The sequence below is a fragment of the Cucurbita pepo genome, chromosome 6 (assembly GCF_057944985.1).
Source record: "Cucurbita pepo subsp. pepo isolate OVF chromosome 6, ASM5794498v1, whole genome shotgun sequence".
Lineage (NCBI taxonomy): Eukaryota > Viridiplantae > Streptophyta > Magnoliopsida > Cucurbitales > Cucurbitaceae > Cucurbita > Cucurbita pepo.
The window spans coordinates 13,764,468-13,777,560 of NC_141803.1; the positions used below are offsets into that span (position 1 = coordinate 13,764,468).

Below are 13,093 nucleotides of genomic sequence, written 5' to 3' on the forward strand. Positions count from 1 at the left end.
TTCCTTTGTTGCAGACTTCGACGACTCTCCTCTCTCTCCATTGTTGTTATTATTTCTCGGCATGATCTTTGGCATGTAACCAGTGCTCTGATACCAAATGACAGAAAACACACATACGAGGAAGTGATTTTTGCACAATAACGTTATTCTCTAAGAGAGACAATACTTAGAAAATAAACAGAACCAAGTTACTTATTTTATTCAACTTGTTACACAGTACATATATAGACAGAAAGAAAAACTAACTTCTTACAATCTCAGCCACACATTAATAACTGCTAATAACTTCCCTTGATCTTATCCACAAATACTAAAACTGACATAATTTAAAATACAAACAACAAATACGAATGAATTACGGTTAATACAAGATTGAATAAACTAACAGATCCAGCATTAATGGAGAGGAGCAAGTTCTGAAAGTCGAAGGACGAACGAAAATAAGTAATGGAGGAAGAGGAACTTACAGGGGCAGAGGACGCGGAAGAGGAAGATCAACTTTCAACAAAGCAATGGTTGAATGTTATAGGTGTCATGACTTAGCTCATTTTAATTATGAATGTTCAAAGATGAATAAGGAATTGAATTATGCAGAGCTGGAAGAAGAGGATGAAATGCTGTTAATGGCTCATATGTTAAGACATGAAGCAAAAAGGAGTGATGCTTGGTTCTTAGATTCGGGTTGCTCAAACCATATGTGTGCAAGTGAAGGTATGTTTTCCAGCTTAGACAAGACATTTTCCCACATTGAAAAACTTGGAAATAATACAGGTAGGAAAGTTATGGGAAAGGGTGCAGTGAAATTAACTTTGCATGGGGTTCGTTGCACTATTAGTAATGTGTATTGGGTACCTGAACTAAAAAATAATCTCTTGAGCGTTGGACAACTACAAGAAAAAAGGAGTAGCAGTGCTGTTTGAAGATGGTGTATGTAGCATTTATCATCCACAAAAAGGAAAAATAGCAGAGTCAATTATGATCGCAAATCGGCAGTTTATTTTAGGTGCTGAACCATCTACCACAACAAATGAAGAAAGATGCCTCCAAGTTTCAAATACGGACCAGTCAACACTTTGGCACCATCGATATGGTCATCTCGGCTACAAAGGCTTGTGCACCTTGAAACACAAAAACAAGGTGAAAGGCCTTCCGCAAATTGGGGCTCCAAACCCCACCTGTGAGGCATGTATGAAAGGTAAGCAACATCGGAACTCCATTTCAAAAAATGGGTAAATGGAGAGCAACGGAAAAATTAGACTGGGGGAAAACATTGAAATAGATAAGAACACAGCCGAAGGAGGAGGAATAACAGAGGAAACGACTTAACCGGTTGCTGAAACAATTGAACCAGTTGCTGAAAACGGAGAAAGAAAAATCACGGAAGAAACGACTAAATCGGTTGCTAAACAATTGAACAAGTTGCTGAAAACAATTTTTCCAGTAACCGTCGCACCAGATTTGACAGTAAGGGAGGGGAGAAATCGACATCCACCTGTATGGTTAACAGATTCCGGTGAAGGCTATGAGAAAAAGGGAAGTGAGGAGATGGTGTACAAACTCCAAAAGGCTCTCTACGGATTAAAACAAGCACCTAGAACCTGGTTTGGTCGAATAGAATCCTACTTCATCAAGGAAGGATTCAAAAGCAGTTCCAGTGAGCAAACACTCTTCATCAAGAGGAAGGGAGGTAAAATTCTTATCGTAAGCATTTACGTTGATGATTTTTTATTTACTGGAGACCAGATGAAGAACTATTGGACGAGTTTAAACGTTCCTTGAAGAAAGAGTTTGATATGACTGACTTAGGTCAGATGAAATTTTTTCTTGGAATAGAGGTAATACAAAGATTAGATGGTATTTTCACATGTCAAAGAAAGTAGGCTGTTGAAGTTTTAAATCGACTTGGCATAGAGAATTACAATTCTGTTTGTAATCCCACTGTTCCAGGAAAGAAAATTGGCAAAGATGAAAATGGTGCAAAAGTATATGTAACTTTGTATAAACAAATAGTGGGAAGTCTGATGTATCTCACAACTACTCGTCTTGATCTCATGCTTGCTGTAAGTTTGATTAGTCGTTTTATGGCATGTCCAACACAACAACATTTTGCAGCAGGTAAAACTGTTTTAAGGTACTTGAAAGGTACGGTAGATTATGGTGTATTTTATAAAAAAGGAGGAGTCGGTGATTTGACTGGATCGACTGGTAGTGACTGTGCCGGAGACATGGAAGAAAGCAAGAGTACTTCAGGCCATGTGCTTGTGATTAGTGGAGGAGCAGTAGCTTGGTTTTCTCGTAAGCAGCCTATAGTCACTTATGAACCAGAGAAGCTGAGTTCGTTGCTGCTAGTTCTTGTGCATGTCAAGATGTTTGGATGAGGAGGATATACTCAAAGAGATTGGTCACTCTCAAATAGAAGGAACAAAGCTAATGTGTGTAATACTTCAACTATTAAGCTATCCAAAAATTCAGTTCTACACGGACGTTCCAAACACATAAGAAAGCATTTCGGAAGTTGCGTGAAGAACTTAGCGTGCAGAGTTTTTCTGACTTGAACTAATTCTTGACAAAGAAGAATAAGTTCACGGGAGAAATGGTCAGAAGAATTTGATTAGATGAAAAAGAGTTAAGAGTATTTTTAGGAATTTAGTTTAAATATTTCTCAGATTTGTTTACCAGATTTGTTTCCATTTCCAAGATTTGTGGATAGAAACGTTTCTATGTAGGGTTATTTGTAAGGCTATAAAAGCCAAGTTCACTTTTCAATAATATTATCACCTCAAACTTCAATTGTTTATGTTTTTGGCTTTGTTACGTCAAAACCAGTACTTGTCACTTCTACCTTCCCACAATGGCAAACTCACTCTCTCTAATTTCTTTAATCTATTTTTCTTTGTTCGGGGGGCAACGAGGCTGAGAATCGGTTCATGAGCTGCTTTTTGGCTCGAATTGCCGTGAAGGATATTGATTGGGGCTTGTGGGCGTCCCAAGGAAGTTATATGTACAGACGGTGTAATGAAGATCCTGAGTGAAAGTTTTGGTGTTATGGATCACTCTTGGACTAAAGATAGTACCCCCGTCACTTAAACAAATGCTTCCACTTATCAAGAGAGTGAATCAAGGTTAATTTGTTGCTTCTCAATCTAACCGTGCATTATAACAAATCAAACCTTTATATATTTCTTTAGTTAGAATTTGAAACTAAAGCTCTTTTCTTGCGGATCCAAATTCTAAAGCACCAATATCATACATAATGTTGCATCCCGTATCAGGGCAATGTGTCAAATCCGAGGACAAAGGAGGAGTTGAACTCGGCGATTGTGCCACTCCGAAGCAATGGAACCATAGTGGAGATGGAAGTCCCGATGAAGTTGTTGTCAAACGGGCAGGGTTTGAAATCCGTCAGAGATGGAAAAGCACCGGTGGTATCCGACGAATGCTCTGGCGATGGAAGCAATTGGACGGTGGCTTCGAAAGCAAATCTCCAATTGGCCAACAAAATTGGCGAAGACAATTTTTGTTTGGAGAAGGAATCTGATACTATAGTTGTTGTGAAGAAATGCATTTGCTTTAGAGACGAGGGAAGTTGCACCGATGATCCTCAACCCCAATGGTTCAAACTTGTTCCAACAAATGTTGCTTAGTCTATTAATTAGTTTAAAATAGAAATTTAGAATTTGGTCCAATATACTAGTAGTTGTTGGAATTTGAATTTAGGGTTGGCATGAAAGTTTTGAAAATGCCGGAGTCATATTAGGGTTGTCGATTTTATGCTTAAATTTGCAGTTAAATGGTCAATAATTATTTTTCTATTATTTATTATATGTCCAATCTTTTATACGATCATTATTGTTGGTATTATTTTTCATATATGTTTGTACGATAAATAAAATCGGTTATAGTTAAGCACGAGCATGAATAGAATTAGAGATAAAATAGGGGCCAATTCAAAGTCGGGCATGTCATATATTTATTCTTCCCAATACATAAGCAACTCACAACGTGTTGGTTTCAACGAGTTCAAACCATTGACTTTGGGTGTCTTGGAGGCAATTTGGAGCACCATCAGTGCAAATACATGAGTTTGTCACAATATTTGAAGAATTAGAGCTTTCAACCTGCAAGCAAACACTCTTCCCATCTTGAGTTACGGTGGCCAAATGAAGCTTAGTGTTTGAAATGGCTCTCCAAGAACTCTGAGGGCCGAAGCAATCCGTTGAGAGAGATGGCATAAGGCCTTCTCCGCTTGTCTTTAAGCATAAACCAGTGCTTGACATCCTAATTGGAGTGCTATCATTGTCATGAGTCCATCGACTTGAGATGGAGCAATTACCCATGAAAATATCTTTGTTGTCATTTGAGACTTGGATGCATTGGCCACTTTGTGGATGATATATAACATACGAGAACGATGCATTGGAATTTGGATCTGTGCACCGTAAAAAAATGTCTTATACACTTGTTATAGATCCATATATTCAAAATCGTTAATATATTTATACTTACCTTGCAACATAGTCTGCAATAGTTGAAACTTCTGGACAAAGTTAGGATTTTTAATTTGAGTCCAATTGGAGTCGAGAACTCCAAAAGTTTCTGCCGGCCCTGCTTGACCTTCCCTGTAATAATAGCTACCTTGCCAAGTCCATAATGCCCAATCTAAATCTTCTTGTGCAAGATGAGCTGTGAAGCAACTCATGAACCGATTTTCTGCATCGTTAACCTCTCTCTGATCGATATTCGCTGACAAACAAAGGAAATGGGTTTGGTCCTTCTCTAACAAATTCAGCATGGTCTACAAAGCCATCGATAATATTTGCACAAATATTATTTAGTGGCTGGTTTATAAATTTACTCTCTTGATCTCCACTGAACGAATACAAGTGCACCTCAAAAACCAACTTGTTGTCTAAGGTGCTTACATTCAAGGGCTTCTCTTTTAAGCATCGAAGATCATTATCAAAATTTAGGCCCGAAACAATCACCAAAACATTTGGGTTAATGTTGTGGATTGTTGTTACTCCTTGAGTAACATAATTGTTCCAATCATTTGCATTTTCATTGGTTCCTCGTATCTCGTTTCGTAGGCTCATTCCAACCACCTAAATGTCATAACAAAAGAATGTGAGAATTTAGTTTCAAGAGTGTGAGAATTTTCCTTAATTTGTACGTACCGTTGATTTCTTGGAAAAGCGTTGAGCAACTAAGCTAAGACCTTGTAGCCATTCTTGAGGGTCAAAATAGCGGTCTCCAAAAAATCCATTGCCATCGTCAAGAGAGCAACACCATCTTGGCTGACTCATATGGTTGTCGGCAATCACCATTAAACCACTCTCTCCAAGCACATCAACAACAGCTTCATAGGCTTCAGCAATAGTCTTGTTCAACACAAAAGGATTATATTGAGCCAATCCGGCTTTTGCTTGCTCTAAATCGAGGAGGTCAAAATTCTCTTCAACTGTCCTATTTGCATAACGAGTGAACATTTGAGTTGCATACGTGAGTCGTACACAATTAAACCTCAACTTGATTGCCTCATCTGCCAGCTCTTTTAATGGCCTGTGGTTGAGACCTTCTATTAGCATGCTCTGTGTGTGGGAAGGCCAATTCACGCACACAAGCTTCACTCAACGCCCTGTTGTCGAATCAACGATCCACCTTCCTTTTGTTGACAACGGTAAAGAATAAACAGAAGGAGATAAAAACACAAACAATGCTAGAAAAAGAACAACTTGAAAAGCTCTTCCCATTTTTTCTTCTCTTTTATGAATCGGGGTGAGAGAAGCATAGCCCAAAGGTTGCTTATATATCTCATTAATAGGTTGAAATTTGTTCAAAAGATCAAAGATCGATGTAACGGTGAAACTCCTTCCATTTTTTTCTTAATTTAGTTGCTTTGTTAATAAATTGTGTTTCTAACTTTGATAATTTGTTGAGTAATAAGCAAATATTTCTAACAAAGCTAGCAACGTTCATACATATCTTGCCCACAGAACCAATATTTTAACATTATGGCCCCTTCTTCTTAAATAAAACTCGAAGCTTGTTCCAGTCTCAAATTAAAAATTAAAATAGTAGCTAACTACGTTTATGATAAGTTCTTATATAATACCCCTACTACATTTTTTGAGTTGGGGACATTTTTCCACCTAATAATTCACAAATACATAAAATTATTTTAATAAAAATAGAATAGTTAACATCTTAATTATCTAATTTTAAAAAATGTAATCAAATTATTGAAAATATTTTATTTATACACTTTTCATACAATACTATGCATTTATTAATTTATATATATATATATATATATATATATATATATATATTCTAGGAGAGAAAGTAGAATATTCTGAACATTGAATTTTTATGTCGCATATTTAGAAGGTCCAAAGCATACAATAAATAAATTCAGATTGCTTTGTCTTTTTGACCGTAAACAATTCGACGTGTAGTTTTGCTATTCGATGTGTAGTTTGGTAAGAACTTATATTATGAGCCTCCATGCCCACGCTTGGAAAATGTCGCCTTTTGAATTTGATTGTGTGGAAGGAGAAAAAATGAGGTCTATAATTTTATGTCCCCACTGATAAAAAAATAAATTGGCCATCTGACCTTCTTTTTTCAAACAAATTCTCTTTCTTTTTTCTTGATGGCGGGTTAAAAAGTCACGTCGTTAAACTCAGGCCAACTTTTGAAGGGACGAGCCATTACACCGAACTGGTTTTGGATTAGTGGATCATTCTAAAATGTTTGATCAAGCTTTTAGGGTCGACCAAAATTGTAACGCGTCATGTCTAGGATAGATCAAGATTTGTAATGCAGATTCGATACCTAATGGCTCTAAATCTTGGACATGAGCCGTTACAAATTGTATTAGGGCAGTATCTCTCCCAGTAAGATGTGGTTTGAAAACGAACTAATGTGAAAGTTGGTAGGTATGTGACACCCGAGCAAATGAGGGGTACATGACTGAACCGAAACCACTTCCAAACGAGAGGTATCCTGAGGATATGATAGCCAAGAAATACTTTAGAACATGGATAGTCACTCCATATACCAATAAGGTTCATTTTCCTTTTCGATAGCTCAATTATAAGAACTTCATGGTTAGGTATGTTTTGCATGGAGCAATTCTATGATGCACGTAACCTGTGGAGAATTTTTCTAGGATGCATGTGAATATGGAAAAGACATGCCGGAAGAACTCGAGTTAGTTCGCGAGAATAGCTTTCACTCTTAGAAACAAAGAGTAGGTAACCTGACCATGTCAAATCCTAGACATGAGTCGTTACAAAGGTTTGGGAGTCACACTCACTCATGGTCAAACAAATTCACTCTTGATCCAACGTACAAATATAGTTACATAAGCAAAGTAAAAAGTGATATAATCCAAAAAATGTATAAACAACCTACGTACCATAATTAAAATTTTTAATACTCCTCGTAATTAAACACTACAAACTTAGTAGCCATTTGGTTTCAAATTCCTCCCATAATTCTTCATTAATCAGAAATTTTGTACATGCTTGTCACAATCTTCCCTTTGAGTCATTTGGGTTTTAGTATTGAAAGTAGATGAGTAGTTCATTTTAACCTCAAACCTTTTCTTGATGAATCCAATTATTTTGACCCTTCCTGGCATTTCCGTGTGGCTACTGATATTCAAACCTCCCGACTTCAAATCCTCCATCAAACTCAGACCCTCATCCATTTCCTCCGCCTCGGTCTCCACCGTCACATTCATCGTCATCGTGTCCTTTGCCTTCGTCACTCCGCCGGCGTCTCCCCTTCTCCGATCACCTCGCCGTGGTAGTAAATCACCATCGTGGCTTTTGAGTATTTGAACGATGCGACATTAGGATTCCGCACGAAGACACTAGCCACAACGAGTATGCCACCGTCTGAGAAGGAAGAACGGTGAGTTTTAAATGATTATTAAGAAAATTAGATGAAAACCCAATTAAGCGTTAGATTTTGACTTAGTAATAACTCAGGAAAACCTAAACAATCGTAGTGTCAAGTTATGATATTATTGAATACTCAACCTGGCTTTTACAACTTTACAAATAACAATAGAAATATTAACTATATGACAAATAATTAAACTAAATACCAAACAATACTCTTAAAACAACCCTTCGCCCCTCTCTTTCTACTCCTATAAACACAACCTTCGTACCACTTCATGTTCGAAGAATTTGATTAGATCAAAGAAGAGTTAGAGTATTTTTATGGGGTTAGTTTAAATATTTGATTTGTTTACCAAATTTGTTTACAAGATTTTTGTTTCCAAGATTTGTGGTTAGTTTCTATTTAGGGTTATTTGTGAGACTACGAAAGCCAAGTTCAATATTCAATAATATTATCACTTCCAGCTTCAATTGTTTATGTTTCTGGCTTAGTTGTGTCAAAACCTAGCAATTGGTATCATAGCCCCAATTTTTTAGTGATCAAATAGAGAGAGTATGAGTGAAGACAAAGTTTTAACGAAGATCCCTCACTTCGATGGTCACTTTGATCATTTTAGTGATGGAGTGAGCTGATGGAATATTTGCTCAGAGCAAAAGGTCTATGGAGTGTGGCGGAGATTGGTTTCTCAGGTCAAGAGGAAGGAACAATGTTGACTGAGGCACAAAAGGGCCACCTTGATGATGCTAGACTCAAAGATCACCAAGTAAAGCATTACCTCTTCCAGGCAATTTATCGAGCTGTCTTTGAGCAAATCTTGGATCGTCGCACAGCCAAGATTGTTTGGGACTCAATGAAACGAAAATTTTGTGGAAACCAAAAAGTGAAGAAATCTCTTCTTAATGCATTAAGGAGAGCATTTGAGATCCTAGAGATGAAGAATGATAAAAGCATCAAAGATTATTTTGTAAGAGTGATGATAACCTCCAACAAGATGAGAAGCAGTGGAGAAGATATGCCAGACAAGAAAATTGTAGAAAAAATTATGCGTACCTTGACTGAAAAATTTAAGTATGTTGTAGTATCCATGGAGGAATCCAAAGATACTGATAACATGTCCATTGATGAATTACAAAGTTCATTAGTGGTGCATGAACAAAAATTGCGAAGATCCTGACAGAAAACACACGTACGAGGAAGTGAGTTTTGCACAATAACGTAATTCTCTAAGAGAGACAATACTTAGAAAATAAACAAAACCAACTTACTTATTTTATTCAACTTGTTACACAGTATATATACAGACAGAGAGAAAAACTAACTTCTTACAATCTTAGCCACACATTAATAACTGCTAATAACTTCCCTTGATCTTATCAACAAATACTAAAACTGACATAATTTAAAATACAAAAAGCAAATACAAATGAATTACGGTTAATACAAGATTAAATAAACTAACAAATCATCCCCTTAATCTTGTATTTCGATCTTCACATTCTTACATTCTTCAAACCAATTCTTTCTCGAAGCTCCACAAATTTTTGTCGTCCTATTGGCTTCGTAAGTATATCAGCCAATTAATCCTCAGTTTTTACATGATCCACTTCAATCTCCTTTTTGCACACATTCACGAATGAAATGGAACCTCATGTCTATATGTTTGCTGCGATCATGATGAACTGGTTTTTTCGCTAATGCTATAGCAGACTTGTTATCGATATTTAAACAAACTGGATTTACTTCCTTCCCATGCAATTCCTTCAGTAAACGTCCTAACCACATTCCTTGACAAGCAGCTGACGTCGCCGCAATATACTCCGCTTCAAAGGATGAAAGTGCCACCATCTTTTGTTTCTTTGAAGTCCATGTAATTGGATTGCCATATAAGAAAAACAATGTCCCCGTAGTGCTCTTTCGATCATCTATATCTCCAGCAAGATCACTATCACTATATCCGATTAATCGATTTTCTACTTGCTTTGCCTTAACATAATGACATCCAATATCAATGGTTCCTTTCACGTACCTGAGTATTTGCTTCACAGCTTCCATATGAACCATGGTCGGAGCTTCCATATAACGACTCATAACTCCAACGGAATATGATAAGTCAGGTCGTGTGTTCACTAAATAACGAAGACTTCCGATAATACTCTTGTAAAGAGTGGAATCCACAGATCGACAATTACTCGCTTTGCTTAGCTTTGTTCTCGGCTCCATAGGAAAACATGACACAGATTACAATCCATCATTCCAAGTTTTGCCAAAAGCTTTGCCGCATAACTCGACTGAGATTACCTGATTCCATCGAAGTCTTGTTTAACTTCTATTCCCAAATAATAAGGCAGGAATCCTAAATCACTCATTTCAAACAACTTCTTCATTTGTTGGTTGAAGCTCAAAATATCATCCTTGCTTGACCCGACAATAATTAAATCATCAACATAAACTCCAACTATCTGAATTTTATTTTCTTTCCAACGTGTATACACAGCATGCTCTAAAGGACACTTTTGAAATCCAAGAGACTTTAAGAAATTATCCAGTTTTGCATTCCAGGCACGAGGTGCTTGACGTAAGCCATACAATGCTTTCCTAAGTCGTAAAACATTCCCTTCTCGACCTTCCACAGCAAATTCTTCTGGTAGTTCTACATAAACCTCTTCCTTCAACTCACCATTAAGAAACGCTGACTTGACATCCATATGATGAATCTCCCAACTCTCCTGCGCTGCTATAGCAATCAAGACTCGCACTGTTTCAAGCCTTGCAACAGGTGCAAATACCTCATCAAAATCCACTCCATATTTCTCGACAAAACCCTTTGCGACTAAACGGGCTTTATACCTCACGATCTCCCCATTCGAATTTCTATTCAACTTATATACCCATTTCAACCCGATTGCTCGATGTCCCTTTGGTAGTTTTGCGAACTCTCACGTGCCATTTTTTTCAATAACAGACAAATCTTCTAGCATTGCTTGCTGCCATTTTTCATTATCTCTTGCTTCCATATATGAATTTGGCTCCTCAAGTGAAAGAAAACACATCCCAGCTTCTTCATTCAACTCAATAGAATCAGAGTAAATTTCTCTTAACGATCGAAATTTTCTTGGACTAGATGAGACGTATGAATCGTCTCCTATTGATAAATCATTTGCTGGTGATGAATCGTCTCCCAATAGAGTCCCTGATGATTCTCCCCGCTCTTCTAAAATGTCCTCGTCCTTCACATAGACCTGAGGATCATAATGAACAGCGAATTTACCACCTTCCTTCTTATTTTCTTCCAATTGTTGCACATCCCATTTATATTCTTCTTCTTCTAGAAACTTGACGTCTCGGCTGATATGAAGTCTTTTCGCTTTAGGATCATACAAACGATAAGCTTTTGAACCTGCTTCATATCCCACGAAAATCATTGGCACACTTCGGTCTTGTAATTTGGTTAAATTTGGTGTTGTATTTCTTCCATACGCCAGGCTTTTGAACACTCTAAAATGCTCTACATTAGGCTTTCTTCCTCTCCATTTCTCATGAGGAGTTGCTTCAATTACACTCTTCGTTGGGGATCTATTGAGGATTTAGACAGCTGTCTTCACTGCCTCTGCCCAGAAATGCATCGGTAAATTTTTGCACTTCAACATGCTTCGCACCATTGCAATAACCGTTTGGTTTCGTCGTTCAACCACACCATTTTGTTGCGGAGAATAGGGTTCTGTTAAATATCTTTTAATCCCACTGCTCTCACAATATTCTTTGAACTCAATACTTGTAAATTCTCCACCTCTATCAGTTCTAAGCGCTTGCAATTTCTTTCCGGATTCAGCTTCAATTTTATTTTAAACATGTTTGGATCCCAAGAATGCATCAGATTTATTTTTGAGCAATTCAATCCACATATATCTACTAAAATCATCTACCAACAGCAAAAAGAATTTATTACCTCCATGAGTTGTTGGAGTAATTGGACCACACAAATCGCCATGCACCAATTGTAGAACACTAACGGCTCGAAAATTCGCTTGTTGTGGGAATGGTGTTCTTCGTTGTTTAGTGATTACACAACTATCACAAACTTGTTCGATCCTTTCAACGTGTGGAATTCCTTTCACCATTTGTTTCGTAGACAGGTTTCCTAAAGCCTCAAAATTCAAATGCCCATATCTAGCATGCCACAACCAAGAATCTTCAGACAACTTACCAAGTAGACATGTTGGTTTCGTTGTTTTTAGGCTAATTGTATATAGCCTATTTCGTGACCGCTTCACTTTTGCCAAGAACTCCTTTGCCTTTGCGAAAATGACAAGTAAACCATGTTCGATCTCAACTTTACAGCCCTGTTCATCCAATTGTCCTAAACTTATAATGTTACTTTTAAGTTTAGGAATGAATTATACATCGGAAAGGATACAGTGATCTCCATTTTCACATTGCAGCATCACGTCTCCACGTCCTTTTATCTCTACAAGTGATCGGTCTCCGAACTTCACCGTGCCGGTCACTGACTCGTTCAATTCCGAGAACCAACTTCGACAACCAGTCATATGATTGCTGGCTCCCGTATCTAGGAACCAAGTGTTGTTTTTCTTGTCAATTTCTTCCGGGACAACCTTCTCTTCATAAAGAGCCATCTCCGTCAACTCTGGTGAACCGAGAGTTCGGACTTCACAAACTTGTGCTATAAGTAAGACTGGCTCATCCTCATCACCTTGCATCTCAGTCAAGTGCGCCTGATCCTCCCTTTTCTTCGATCTACAGTGGGATGCATAATGGCCAATCTTTTGACAATTATAACATTTCACCTTCCGACATTCTGAGGCATAGTGGCCTAGGCCTTGACAATTGTAGCATTTTACCTTGCTCTTGTCACTCTTCTTCTCTTGATGTAACGAGTCGTTTCCACGTCCATGACCTCTCCCTCTCCAGCGACCACTGCGACCTCGCCCTCGGCTATGGCCTCCATTGTCGCTACGTTTTTTCTTGAAAGTTGAACTTTCACCTTTGCCTTTTGATTCTTTTGCTTTCCATTCTCCTTTTGTAAATAAGACATGCTCAGCATTCTCTTTGTTGCCACCGATCCGTTCCTCGTATGCTTTAAGACGGCCGATGACTTCCTCCATGGTCATCACATTTAAATCGACAAATTGCTCTATTGCCGATGCGATATGAAGAAACT

The 13,093-nt window shown here is 37.7% G+C and overlaps 2 protein-coding genes across 2 annotated transcripts; one reads left to right on the forward strand and one right to left on the reverse strand.

Moving 5' to 3' along the window:
- Positions 1-3,995: 3,995 nt before the first annotated feature.
- Positions 3,996-7,753, reverse strand: LOC147792357 (glycosyl hydrolase 5 family protein-like). The gene is made up of 5 exons (XM_087124458.1): positions 7,605-7,753; positions 5,175-5,463; positions 4,890-5,102; positions 4,507-4,795; positions 3,996-4,429 (listed from the first exon to the last, which is right to left on the reverse strand). Exons 1-5 carry the CDS (start codon positions 7,751-7,753, stop codon positions 3,996-3,998), a joined length of 1,374 nt encoding a protein of 457 aa, XP_086980584.1.
- Positions 7,754-8,545: 792 nt separating this feature from the next.
- On the forward strand, positions 8,546-9,088 carry LOC147792358 (uncharacterized). Its single transcript, XM_087124459.1, has one exon. It carries the CDS (start codon positions 8,546-8,548, stop codon positions 9,086-9,088), a length of 543 nt encoding a protein of 180 aa, XP_086980585.1.
- Positions 9,089-13,093: the final 4,005 nt, after the last annotated feature.

Excerpts from the sequence above, each read along its gene's own strand:
- LOC147792357 (XM_087124458.1), bottom strand. The coding sequence starts at position 7,753 with ATGACGATGAATGTGACGGTGGAGACCGAGGCGGAGGAAATGGATGAG. Across the intron at positions 5,464-7,604 it reads ATTGGATTCATCAAGAAAAG|GACAGTTGAAGAGAATTTTG; the intron begins GTTTGAGGTTAA and ends TTATGCAAATAG. Across the intron at positions 4,430-4,506 it reads ATTGCAGACTATGTTGCAAG|ATCCAAATTCCAATGCATCG; the intron begins GTAAGTATAAAT and ends TACGGTGCACAG.
- LOC147792358 (XM_087124459.1), top strand. The coding sequence starts at position 8,546 with ATGGAATATTTGCTCAGAGCAAAAGGTCTATGGAGTGTGGCGGAGATT.